Source organism: Zootoca vivipara, chromosome Z, assembly GCF_963506605.1.
Source record: "Zootoca vivipara chromosome Z, rZooViv1.1, whole genome shotgun sequence".
Lineage (NCBI taxonomy): Eukaryota > Metazoa > Chordata > Lepidosauria > Squamata > Lacertidae > Zootoca > Zootoca vivipara.
This window is the reverse complement of record NC_083294.1, coordinates 40,755,711-40,769,603: the sequence shown is the minus strand read 5'-3', so window position 1 is coordinate 40,769,603 and position 13,893 is coordinate 40,755,711. Positions and strand designations below refer to the sequence as shown.

The following is a 13,893-nucleotide window of genomic DNA, read 5'->3' as shown; positions in this document are numbered from 1 at the left end:
ACTGTATCAATTTCTCTGTGAATCCCTATTGGAGACTAAATAACATGTATTGTGGATTACATGGTAGAGTTAAGCTATATGGAGAAATTACTCCCCCTTTATCCTTTGGTACTGATTTCTGGCAACATTCATTTCTCGCATCATCCAAAGTGTGTCTTCCACAGCTGGTAGACAGTCTCATGAAGTATGCCATTGTTTTCCGTTTCAACAACTATTGTATGTTAGTGAATGTTCAAAAGTTGGTGAAAGTTTACATTCCCATATGTTGTTGTTGTTTAGTCGTTTAGTCATGTCCAACTCTTCATGACCCCATGGCATAGCTGCCAAGTTTTCCCTTTTCTCGCGAGGAAGCCTATTCAGCATAAGGGAAAATCCCTTTAAAAAAGGGATAACTTGGCAGCTATGCCCCATGGACCATAGCACGCTAGGCACTCCTGTCTTGCACTGCCTCCTGCAGTTTGGTCAAACTCATGTTCGTAGCTTCGAGAACACTGTCCAACCATCTCGTCCTCTGTCATCCCCTTCTCCTAGTGCCCTCCATCTTTCCCAACATCAGGGTCTTTTCCAGGGTGTCTTCTCTTCTCATGAGGTGGCCAAAGTATTGGGCCTCAGCTTCACGATCTGTCCTTCCAGTGAGCACTCAGGGCTGATTTCCTTAAGAATTCATATGGCAATTTATATTCCCATATAAAGTTTGTAAATTTCTAAAATTAGTTGTATATCCTTCCCCCTTTTTTGGACATACACCATTGAGTGATTGACTGCTAGCTATCAATTTTAGGTACATTTCAACATTCACTAACGTATTTCTCAGTTTTCGGCCATTCCCTGAATTCCTCTGAAATGATCAACATTCAACATGCCTACCAACATCTACGTAAGTAGATTAGGTCCCTGGCTTCAAAAGGTCACCCTCCAATTCCTGATGAACATAGTGGGGTGGGGCACAGGGGCAGGGCTAGCATGCTTGTCCCCTATGTGTTTACACAACACAGATTACAGATGCCTGAAAAAAAGCTAAGGTACCATGGCATGTCGTAATTCCAAAGGTCATTTTGTTGTTGGAACACAGATCACTACAATTGATTGAGCTCTCTTTTTATCTTAACCTGTGAAAGGAAGGGATACACCTATCAGAAGAGCTACGTTTCCGTTCACTTAGTGACAACTTAGTATTTGAGTTGCCTGCAAGAGCTTTTTTACATGGGGAGATTAATGGCCATCGAGATAAAGACATTCTCCTGCTAAAAGAATTCATTTCATTTAATCCTTTTGAAATTAGGAGATGATATGGAGAGATGAGTAATGAAGTGCACTCTCTGATTGTGAGTTACCTAATAGATAACCACAGGGGTTACTTTCTTCTCAGTAGCTGTAATTACACTAATTACTGATATGGTGCTAAGGCAGATTGAGTGTGACAACACAAAATGGAGTGTTTCTTAGCGACATAAGATCTCCCTCTACCTCATCAGTTTGCTGAGAGGAGAGAACTCTAAAAGAGAGTGGATAAGTCCCATGGGGTTGGGAGGCATCAAACAGGGCCTCCCAGATATAGGATCTTCTCCTTTGCTACTTCCTGAAATTTCATTGGGATCGCTTTGCTCGGATTCCATCTTTCAAATGAAAAAGCCTCACTCTGCAATGAGCAAGTCAGATAAACCTAAACCTTTGCCCGAAACCTTGGATAGCTGCTGGCATTCCCAGCCACCACTGAATAGACATGTATAGGATTGCACAGTTAATACAGTTCAATCACACTGTTGGTTAGCATTAAAAAGTAGCTCAGACTGCTTCATACAATCACTTTTAGCTCCTGGAGTGCAAGCTGAAATTTTGCCAAGACTTGGCCAGATTACCTCAGCACCTCTTCTCTGCTGCCAAAGATGTCCCTTGCATGATTCAGTTCTGCCGATCTATTTGTTGTGGTGGTTGGGTGGTCAACCCAAAATGTTCTCCTTGCACTGGGGGCCTTCACTTATCTATCACTATGCAGAATGTGGTTAACAGCTTCAGGTATTTTATCTGTAAGAGGTTTAAATAAATAAAAATGTAAAAACCCAATGGCCATATTCACATTTCCTTCAGATGAATTTTCATATGAAAGGTGCTGTATCAATATTACATTTTAAAATAAATCCCATGATGTAGTAATAACATCTCAATTTTTTGTTTACTGTTTATTCATTTAATCTTTATCCAACCTTACTACAAAGTGATGCTCAAGGCAGCTTACCACAATAAGATACATGGTATTATTAATTAGTTTTAGTACTGTTTTCATTGTTTCCTATTTTATGTCATGCCTTTATGCTTCTACATTTTGTATGTCACTCTGTGGGTGGCAGACCCACTGCAATTCATGGACCTGATTAACAGCTGAGTCAATCAACTAATACATTAAGAGAAGTTGTCTATAATATGTCCTACTCAGAGTAGATCCACTGAAATCCATGGACCTAAGTCATTTCTTCAGTGAATCTACTCTGAGCAGGACTAGCTTTGGATACTACTCAATGATGATTATGATGATATCAGCAAACAATATTATTAATATGAAAACTTTTCCAGAGGGGTAGATTTGTTAGTCTCTTGCAGCAAAAAAACAGCAACCATCTTGTGGCATCATAAAGACTAACACATTTCATATGGTATAGTTTATGTCATAATATATTTGTTAGTATTTAAGGTTCTTTGTTGTTAATTTTTAAACTGTTCTATAATCCTAACTAGATTTACCCTCGTAGAGACCCTGTGAAGCAGAGCACTGTTTATTTCCATTTTGCAGACAGAAAAACTGGTGATTGAAGGTAGAAGCTTGCCCCAACTCACAGGATGAAGCCATATTCTTCAAATTAGTGATCATAGCTGGGTTTTCCAGTCACCTCCAGGGGCTGCTTGTAGAGGATCTGATGCAGCAAGAGGAGTTGCATGGGTAGTCCAGCATAAGTGAGACCATACACACAAAACACGTTTTTATGTAAGGGACCCAATCCAGCAATGAGATTGGTGCAGGGAATACTGTCTTCATGCACAGATTGTCCTTGCTGGATTGAGGTGATCTAAGCTGTCCTCGGGACGCGGGTGGCACTGTGGGTTAAACCACTGAGCCTAGGGCTTGCCGATCAGAAGGTTGGCTTGAATCCCCGCGACGGGGTGAGCTCCCGTTGCTTGCTCCCTGCTCCTGCCCACCTAGCAGTTTGAAAGCACATCAAAGTGCAAGTAGATAAATAGATACCGCTCTGGCAGGAAGGTAAACGGTGTTTCCGTGTTCTGCTCTGGTTCGCCAGAAGTGGATTAGTCATGCTGGCCACATGATCTGGAAACTGTACCCGGAAGCTCCCTCAGCCAGTAAAGTGAGATGAGCGCCACAACCCTAGAGTCATCTGCGACTGGACCTAATGGTTACCTTTAAGCTGTCCTCAGAACAGTAAGGCAGCTCAAACGGAACAAAGTATTAACAAAAGGGGAAATTAAGTAAAAGAAGAAGTTTAATCAATTGCAGTTGCATATGTCTATAATTGTTGTATAGCAAGCTAAATGATGCTTGTAAATTCTTTTTTATTCTCCTGAGTTTTTTTAAAAAGTTTTTAAAAAATGAGGGGGGGGGGACTATAACTCTTGCAAAATCTCAGAGGAAATGTTTAAAAAATGACTTGCACATTTTGCCCAACAAGTGAATATCAAGGTTCAAGATTTATAGAGGGAATGTTTTAAAACAAAGGCTCCTCTTTCTCCTTCAAGATTACTCTGCCATTTGTTTTGAGTTCCCAAGAACGGCTTTAAAAAAAAAAAAACTCTGATGTATTACAAAATTGCTTAAGAAATCAGTTGTTTGAGGGTTTCTTCCACAAAATAAACACATCTGATAAATACTTTTATAATCAAGCCTTACATTTGTGCAATCCATCAGTTACTACTTTACCGTTTTTAGGAAACCTTAAATTCCCACTGAACACTGCTTTATTATGCAAAAAGGGGGGGGGGAGAACAGTTGTCATCTACCAGAGCTGTTACCCAATTAAATAAATCAAAGTTCATGAGCTGCATTAATTTTGGTTGAGACATATTATGTTTTGGTTGATAAATTTATCTGCATTCGTTTTTAAGTGTTTAGTAAGCACTTAAGAAGGACATAGGAAGAGCCTGCTGGATCAGGCCCGTGGCCCATCTGGTCCAGCATCTTGGTCTCAAAGTGAACAGCCAGATGTCTGTAGGAAGTCTGCAACCTGGACATGAGCACAAACACACTTTGCTCAACCCCTTGTTCCCAGCAACTGGTATTCTGAAGCATACTGCCTCCAAGTTGGAAGTTAGCCATCAGGGTTAGTAACCATTGACAGCAGTATCCTCCATCAAGGGATACCACAAAGTTTTGCCACAAAGTGGATACCGGTATTTTAAATGGTTTCCTATTGTATTGTGTTTGGGCTTGGCTTTGCATTTTGTATATGTTGTGAGCTGCTTTGTAAAGCACTGTTCACAAAAGGAAGATTATAAATCCCTAAAACAGAATGAACCTACATGAAAGCAATAGTTCTGAAAACAAGAAGCACACGTCCCTTGTTTTTAAATGATGCAACATGTGTCATTGTAGCACTCTGAAGTGGCATTTCCTCCTATGTGAGATAACTTTGGGTACTAATATCCCAAAATCCTTTCATCATTGAACGCCACCAAGGCGGGCATCCATGTGGTTCACAGCCGGTCTCCCTTCCAAGCATCAGCCACCCCCAGACCTGCTTAGCTTCACCACCCTATGTGCCTTCAGACTAATATCCTCTAAGATGGTGTTTGCTGTGTGGAACGTTTATTGGTGTTAAAAACAATGGGTTTTTTAAAAGGGGGAAATGCAACCCAGTTAATCAGGAGAATGTTGTTAGTTGGTTGAAAATGGGTTTTTGTTTTCTGAAATTGCAATCGATGGGATTTCTGAGTAGACATTAAAGCTGTGTCTCAGCTAATCTAACTGATTAAATGTTGCAGCCCTGTGAGTTGCATTTGTACACCACCTTCCCTCAAAACAGCCCAGGAATCAATCCACAGTGGTGGTTCATTTTTTTTATATATAAAAAAATCCTCACAGCAACCTTCAGAGGTAGGTCAGACTGATGTGAATCCCAAACATTATCAACTATATTACGCTGGTTCTCCTCTTGATAAAATCCTAAATACTGTGGAGAAGGCACAGTGGGATTTGATTCTAAGTAAACATGTACAGGTCTCCTTTGCCAAGGACATTCTGTGAACCAGTGATAGGATCTATAGGGTGGCCAAGACTGTATTGCTTAGTGAATGGAGAGTTGAACTCTGATCAGAGAGACACAACTTCATTTCCCATCTCTGTTAGGAACTTGTTGTCTGGCCTTCGATAAGTCACTCAGATTTTCATCTGTAAAATGGGAACAATAACCACCTGCCTTACAATGGAAAAATACCTGTGAAAATCACATGAGTAGCAAGAGCAGTTTGCCACTTGTAGATGTCCACACACACACACACACACACACACACACACACTACATATGTATATGTTAACACATGCACTGGTCATTCTCAGTAAATGCCTATGACCAACGCAAGTGATTTAAATGTCTATGGGGAAATGGCAAACTCTTCATTATTACTCACAGGTTAAAAGCCTGTGAGACTTCACATGTGGGTTGGGAAAATATTTTGAGATGGGGAGGTATCTTTCTCCTGTCCCATTTCAGCACCACCACCTCCTGTACTTCACTCCCTTATCACAATCCTAGCCCCCTTTCTCCAGTAATTTCCCATGCATGTTCTAAGCATGTAAATTCAGAGTGTTATGAAGAGAATTTTAGAAACTGTGCATTATGTTGATAGACCGCCCTAATGCCTGCCAGTCTGAAAGGCAGGAAGGAACAGGCTAGGAATATGCTAACTATCAGATGTAAATGGCATTGCTCCAATAATGAGATCAAAATATCCTCTGTAAGCTCACCACCCCCACCACCCCCAGTGATATGGGGTATTAGCTATGGATGAGAAGACAAACAAGTATATGTATTTTCAATAATAATGCCAGTCAGGTCAGAGACTGCCTCTTTTATTTTATTTTATTTTATTTTATTTTATTTTATTTGTGTGTGTGTGTGTGTGTGTGTGTGTGTGTGTGTACACACAGAGAGAGGGGCACACACTATCATTGCCTTTTATTATCCTGTGAAGGTGTATTATATGTATGTGTCTATGCACACACACAGGCACCCATCTAAACATACGAACACATAATGAAATGCTCCTAGTCAGTGTTTTACCTAGCTGTCACCTTTTTTCAGAGCACACTATTCCGTTCCCCATCCCACACCGTGTTCCTTTCCTGCCCTTCCAACAGTGAAAATTCTAAACCCACCAATTGAGCATTCCCAGTCCTTTGGTGTTGAGTTCCATCCTCCACTTAGGGTCCCCCCCATAGTTGTGTACGTTCAAACCTTATGATTCTCCTGAAGCTGTTAATGCTACTGTTTTGGCTGTATAAAGAAAGGCATTCAGAAAAGAAGTTTCCTGTTAGTATATAGCAGGCATGTTCAACCGGTCGACCGCGATCAACAGCTAGATCCCCGGGTGATCCTGATAGATCCTGCTTGATTGCAGTATCCTTATCGATCGCTGGGGGGGGGGGGGACTGGGGAAGGGATGTTTCCGCCCCTCCCCCCTATGTTCCTCTGTCGCGTCCCGTGGGTAGTTGTTTGGCATTTTCTGCAGTTGATTGTGGATATGATTATTGTCTATTTCGGTGAGTGTGTGTGTGTGTACTGTTGATTTTTCGGTTAGCGATGTATGGCATTTCCCCTTAAAAAAGCTCAACAACTCTGGTCAGTCCCCCCCTTCCACCCACCCAAGCCCATGCACGCTCCTCCTCCAGTGACCGGGTAGATCACTGCCAGTTTTTTTATCGCAGTCTCTTGGGAGTTGGACGTGCCTGGTATATAGTATATTGACACTTGAGAGTTATTAACATCAAGTTCAGAACTAGTTTTCACAAGGATTGCTAAGACAATCCCCAGTGGCAGAGCATCTGATTTGCATGCAGAAGGTCCCAAATTCAATCCCCAGCATCTTCAAGTAGATCTGGGGGAGTCTCCTGGTTGAAATTCTTGAGGGTTTCTGCCAGTCAGTGTAGACAATACTGAGTTAGATAGATCAATGCTCTGAACCAATATAAGGCAGCTGTCTGTGTTCTATGTTCCCGAAGTAATTTGGCTTCAAATTTTCTGGCTGAGATTCATTGTCTAATTGTTTGTATCCAAAAAAAAATTCCTTCAGTAGCACCTTAAAGACCAACTAAGTTTTTATTTTGGTATGAGCTTTCGTGTGCATGCACACTTCTTCAGATACAGTGAAATGGAAGTTTCCAGGCACTTATGTAGAGAAGGGGTGGGGATGGGGAGGGGGGATCACTCAGAAGGGTGGTGGAAATGGGTGATTGACTGACTGATAGCTGTTGATGACCGGAAACGACTGCAAATGGTTTTGCATGAAAAAGCAAGGGTTGAGATGGCTGAAGATCGCTTATCATGTATAATGAGATAAGAATCCGATATCTCTGTTCAAACCAGGTCCCTCCATGGTTTTGAGCTTGGTGATAAGTTGCAATTCAGCAACTTCTCTTTCCAGTCTATTTCTGAAATTCTTTTGTAGTAAGACAGCTACTTTGAGATCTTGTATAGAATGTCCTGGGAGATTGAAGTGTTCTCCTACTGGTTTTTCTGTCTTCTGGTTCCTGATGTCAGATTTATGTCCATTTATCCTTTGGCGTAGGGTTTGGCCTGTTTGTCCAATATAGAGAGCTGAAGGGCACTGTTGGCATTTGATGGCATACACAATGTTAGAGGATGAGCAATTAAATAGTCCTGAGATGGTATGTTGGATGTTGTTGGGGCCAGTAATGGTGTTGTCTGTTTGTATCCAATGGTCATTAGAATGGAAACACCAAAGTTACAGGCAGTACAAGATAAGGTTGTTATCCAATGAAATCACTAATTGCTTGCAAATGAGTGCTTAAGGCCACATTCACACCATGCATTTAAAGCAGAATGGTGCCGCTTTAAACAGTCATGGCTTCCACCAAAAAATTCTGGCAGCTGTTGTTTATTAAGGGTGCTGTTAGGATACCCTGTATTCCTCTTCAAGAATACAATTCCCAGAGCTCCCTGGGAGAAGGGATTTACTGATAAGCCACTCTGGCATTAAAAACAACAACAACAACAACAACAACAACAACAACCCATAAGCTGATGTGGGAATGTGGAAAATGAGAGAAACAAAAATTGACATATTTGCTCATCCCTTGGTAGGATGGTGGTGTTTAAGAACAGTTCTTCATCAGCCCCTTTAGATGGCTGTGTCTCATTTAGTCATTGTGTTCAGTTCAGTCATTGTGTTCAGTTTTATCATCTCTTCCTCTTTTTTCCTTTGTTCTTTCCATTTGTCTAATCTCCAGTTTCCTTTATCCACTCTGTTTGTTTCTACCAGTGTGTCAAGTAAGGATGTTTAACATGTAAAACAATAAAGAAAATGTGCTCAATAAAGAAAGAGATGCTTCAGAAAATGATTAAAAGAAAATCATTTTCATCCTTCTCTCCTTATAATTTTTTTAATAACACAGAACAGATTATTTTTAAAAGAAAAAAATCTTCTAAAAGACGGAGTTTTTACATATTGAAAAGAGATGTAAGTTTTAATGGAAGGATTTAGGCTGGAGCTAATGGTGGTCATCATTGTGATGTAGCCTTATCAGTAGGCTGCTATTTTTGTAACTGAATCTTAAACACATTTTTGCCCTTTGAGAAAGAGTGTAATGTACTATGCTGATAAAAATCAAGGGTAAATAGAGGTTCTGTGGTTTGTTGTCATGAACATCACTGGCGACTAATGCCACTGTAGAAACAAAGATGGCAGCTAGATAAACAAGAAACGAGCACCCATTTGTCACCCCAAATCCAAACTGCTAAAGATTAATATTTGCTGAGGGTCTCTTGTTTTAGGTAGAAAGAAAGATCTGTGATCTTGGTCACACGTTTACGGGTTTGCACTTGACAGAGGCATCTGTCATTGATTAAGAGGTTAATGATCAGTAGTTTCAGGTCTAGATATTTTGTAACAGCTGAGCCACCCGACAACAGAGGTCAGGGAAAGACGAATGACTTACAAACCGGTTAACATGCAGTCTTGCACTTTTAAAAAGTAAGCAGACAGCTTTAAAATTGGGGATGCTAATAATATCCATGGAACTTTACATACAAAAAGTTCAGAGGGGCACCATAATGGAAAGTTGCTGAGTTAAAAAGAGTTCATTAGGAAATATGGTAGCATTTTTTCTTGAATGAACTTTAATGGTTCTCTCAAAACAGAAAGCAATTGCCTATTATGTGGCTGTCAGACCATTTTGCTCAATTGTACCCTCAGATATTTGAAGCCACCTTCCAGGTTGCTTTGTGGAAAAGAAAGAGTAGGCTGTAGCCCAAGAGAGAGCATGCCACATAATTCTTTGTTGACACTGAAAATGGCAGTCATGGATTGCTATACATTAAAAGTATGTTTTGATCTTCACAGCCTTTTATTAATCCTTTTATTAGCAGCACATCAAAAAGTGGTGCTTCTGTGCTTAATACTTTGCTGCACATCTAACATTTTTGTCATCATCCAGCATCCTTTTTGTTCAATTTTGTTTGTTGAGATACTTACTAAATGTAAATATCCCCTCAGTCCATTATGGAAGACTTTGCATTGTTCTGTGTGAATTTGTTACGTAAATGTACATTTCTTGAAATAAAGAACAGAAATGTATTTTAACAGAGCATAAAAGAGAACAAATTTTACAGATTTAATTTAAAGTGAAAATAAATTTCCTCCGTTGTTAGTGATGTTACTTTTATTTAAAATAAAATTAATATGAAAATATGTAGCACATTTTGTTGCAGCAGCCAACAACATGGGACCCCAAACTAAGGCCCGGGGGCCGGATGCGGCCCAATTGCCTTCTAAATCCGACCCGTGGACAGTCCGGGAATCAGCATGTTTTTACATGAGTAGAATGTGTCCTTTTATTTAAAATGCATCTCTAGGTTATTTGTGGGGCATAGGAATGCATTCATATATATTTTTTTCAAAATATAGTCCAGCCCCCCAAAAGGTCTGAGGGACAGTGGACCGGCCCCCTGCTGAAAAAGTTTGCTGACCCCTGGTCAACAAGGTTACTGTCTGTATTATTTAAAACCAGAAAAACATTCAAAAATTGGCAGATCAGCAATATTTTCATGATAAAGTTTTATTAACACTTTTTACATTACAATAAAAGACAAATTAATGACACAAAAAGAATAAAAAGAAAAAGAATAAAAGAACAGAGAAAAGATAGAAGAGATGAATAAGTACAGAATCCTCTCTCACATATATATTTTAACTTTTGTTCTGTTCACAAAAGGTTGTGTCCTCGCACCTGGGAGCATCCGTCTCTTCTCCCAGCTTCTCTCCTGAGAGATTCCTCTTTTCCTGTCTCTCACACAGGGTCCTTCAGGCAGATTGGCAACATTTTCAAGGGGAAAAACCCATCCCATTAAGTTGAAAATGTAGTCAAAAAATACAGGGGCTCAAACACTCTTTTGGTGTTCATGTACAGCCCTAGGGAGGATGTTTCAAAATTTTGGTTCCACCACTAAGAAGACGCTGTCCTTCTAACAGCCAGGACACTTGGAGCTGGGTCCCTAAGGAAAGCCTGAATGTCTTAGTAGGCTCACATGGGAGAAGGAACTCCCTCAAATGTCATTGAGCCAGATCATAACCCTGAATTAACTAATCTAGTGGTGGTTTAAGATGTTGTTATCACGTGATCAGAACCCCCCCCCATCTTCCCCCCCCAATCTACTTCTATCCCCCTCTTTCTTCCCAATGTCTCAACAAATGAAACCGATTTGTAAAAATGTTACGAGAGACATTGCATATATTTCTGTAAATCAAGAAAATCTTTAATAAAAAAAAAAGAAAAGAATTCTGACCGTGTCTTATGTGGACTTGAAGAAGACCTTGTGTTAAAATGGACACTTACTGACATGTATTGTATGCACTGCAATTTAATAATTGGTTGTGTTAAACAGTTACATGATTGTGAGTACAGTATGTTGAATACCCTGAGTTTTTATCTGTTGTACAGCTGCTCTTTGGGTCAGGAAGAAGTGTCCGTCCCATTTTGGACTGCTTGTTCCGTGGTAGCCTCCTTGTTCTGGAATGGTCTCCCCATCCAGGCTAACTTGGCAGGCGCCTGCATGAAGAACTTGTCCAACTAAGTTGCATCCCAGTCAGTCCACTGCCATCTACAACAGAGGGTCTCCTGCAAATACCATTCCATCAGGAAGTCCGTTCTGTACAACATAGAAATCAAACCTCTGTGTGCTGGCACCTACCTCTTTTAACTCCCATTACATATAAGACAGGCACTGTCTCTGTGGTCTTTCTTTTCCAACAAGCCTTGTAGATTTTTTAAAAATCCCTGTCTGTATCTGAATTGGACTTGAAATCGTTTTTATAGATGTTTTTTTATTGTTGGAGTCTTGGCTGTTACATTGCTTTGGGGTGTTTTTGCAGAAGCTGTTCATAAATGAATACTAACTTAAATCCAGTTATTTCAATAGGTCCACTCTAGATGTTTTTAAATGTGTTGGTTGCTTTCTTGCTTGTGTGTTTGCTGCCCTGGACTCCTTTAGCACAGAGATTGCTTAGCTATTTTCAAGAGAGGCTCAAACATTGTTCATTTTAAATAACCTTGCATTTTTCTTTCTTTCTTTGTCTTTTTCCCTATTGAAAGAATGCTTGAAGATGATCTGAAACTCAGCAGTGATGAAGACGATAATGAGCAGGTAAATTTTTTGACATCCAGTCTGCTTTCTCAAATGCCTAATGTAGCCGCATGAACTTTTATGATATTTAGAACACTTCATCCCTGCCTGCCCAGCACCTAAATGTCATTTCCATTTAGTTAGCTAATGAGTAGCACCTAAAAAGACTTTGCAATTGCTTGCCAGTTGTCCTTCATTCCAGATACATCAGCATTTATTTTATCCTGAAGAAAGTACTCAAGAGAGTACCTTTTTACATCTTGCATTTTCTTAATCAAACACATCTCCATTCAGGTATGATCTTCCTTCAATCTATCTTACCAAAGGTTTCAATGTTGGTAGCCACTGTGGACACCATTTCATTGTGACTTACATGAAAGGAGACCCATTACAACTCAAACCCGTTTCTAGCCTAAGGGCCTCTTTCCCTTCTAGGCCACATTCCACAGTAGGCAGATCTGAAGAAAAAACTGTGTGGAGTAATGGATGTTAACATGACCTTTGCAAATAAGGCATTTTTTCTATGCACATTCACACATCCCTCTCTGTCCTCTATCCAGGCAAGCAAGAGGTCAAGGTGCGTTATAGTCAGGCAAAAATACTGAAGGGGGGTCAAAGCATGACCAGTAAGGGTCCTGTGGCAAAGAAGTGTGGCTTGGAGAGAGGCTCAAGAGCAGCTGGAAAGGCCTGGGGCATCTCATTCAGCCCCTGTGGCCTGAGGTTACCCATCCCAGCATTAAAGCTTCCATTTAGGAGCTTATCCACATTCTGCTAAGCTGGTTGTTTTCAGAATACTTTGGCAAAGGTGTAGAAGTCACACAGAGACACCTTCACATATATCAAATGCCCAGTTTGTCCCCATTTTATTCCCTGTGAGTATTTTGAGTCTCTCTTTGGGGTGCCAAGGGAGGCAGAAAATAAGGGGTTAGATCTGGAGTCAATTTTCATTTACAGCTGTGCAGCAGCTATTAATGCTGTGTGCTCTCAGTTCACCGAAAGATCTAAAGATGCAAGCCTTTGTGTTTCTCTTTCAGAATGGGCTGCATAATCAGTATCAAATGCTTTTTTAAAAAAAAGTAAAGAAAATTCTATTGATGGCTTTATAAAAGTATTGTCGAATTGTTTGAAGTTATCCACCAATATGGTCTCATTCCTATGACCCCCCTCCCCCTTAAATATGCAGGCTGGCCTAGGCTACAAGGCACAAATTCTTAACAGCAGGTAAACATCTGCTTAATGTTTTATTAAGCAGTATCATTAAACTGAACTTAAGCGTTTTCTGCATTTTAAAATATTAGAGTTCCTCCAACTGCATGGAAAGTAATGCAAGAGCCACCAGCTTTCCCATGGCCAAATGAATTTCCTGTGTACTAGGAAACTGTAGCTCTGCTTCATCTACCCAAACTTTTATTTGTTATAAATATTTCTACACCACCCTTCAACCATATTCCCATGAGGTTTACAAAAAGAATTAAATAATTGTGGCTCAATGGCAGAGAAACTGCTTTGTAGGCAGAAGCTTCCTGGTTTAATCCCCCATGTCATCTCCAGGTAGGACTGGGAATGTCCTCTGCCTGAAACCCTGGAGAGCAACTGCCAGTGTATGCAATACTGAGCTGGTTGGACCACTAGTTCAGAGTCAGTATCAAGCAGCTTCATATGTGAATTTCTGCATAACTTCCTATTGAAAACTGAAAAAAGCCCCAAAGTGATTTACAGCTAAGTAAAAAGTATAATAATAAAATCACATGAATGTATTAAAAACAAATGTAGCAGAACAATATTATATCATTGGTGCTCGCAAACGCCTGGTAAAACAAAGCTGCCTTTGCCTGGTCCTGGTCCTGGTTCTTGAAACAGTGATAAGGTAGATGCCAAGAAAACCTCCTTGGGGCGAACGTTCTGTAAATGAGGGATTCTGCAGGGAAGACAATTAAAATGTCATGTTTATTTTTATTTATTTTTTGTATCTGAAATTAAAATGTAAATACAAAAAGTCACAAAGCTACATCCAATGCGCTGCATGATTTTC

General features: G+C 40.2%; 1 protein-coding gene across 4 annotated transcripts in view; it reads left to right on the top strand.

Annotated features, from left to right (window-relative positions):
- AFF2 (ALF transcription elongation factor 2) overlaps positions 1-13,893 on the top strand; it is a 393,643-nt gene that overhangs the window by 282,084 nt on the left and 97,666 nt on the right. For all 4 annotated transcript variants that reach the window (XR_009557023.1, XM_060270428.1, XM_035113216.2 and 1 more), the window contains one exon: positions 11,831-11,882. Coding sequence is in view for 3 of the 4 variants with exons in the window: in XM_060270428.1 (XP_060126411.1) it covers positions 11,831-11,882 (52 nt within the window). In the remaining variant the exon portion in view is untranslated. The remainder of the gene's footprint in view (positions 1-11,830; positions 11,883-13,893) is intronic.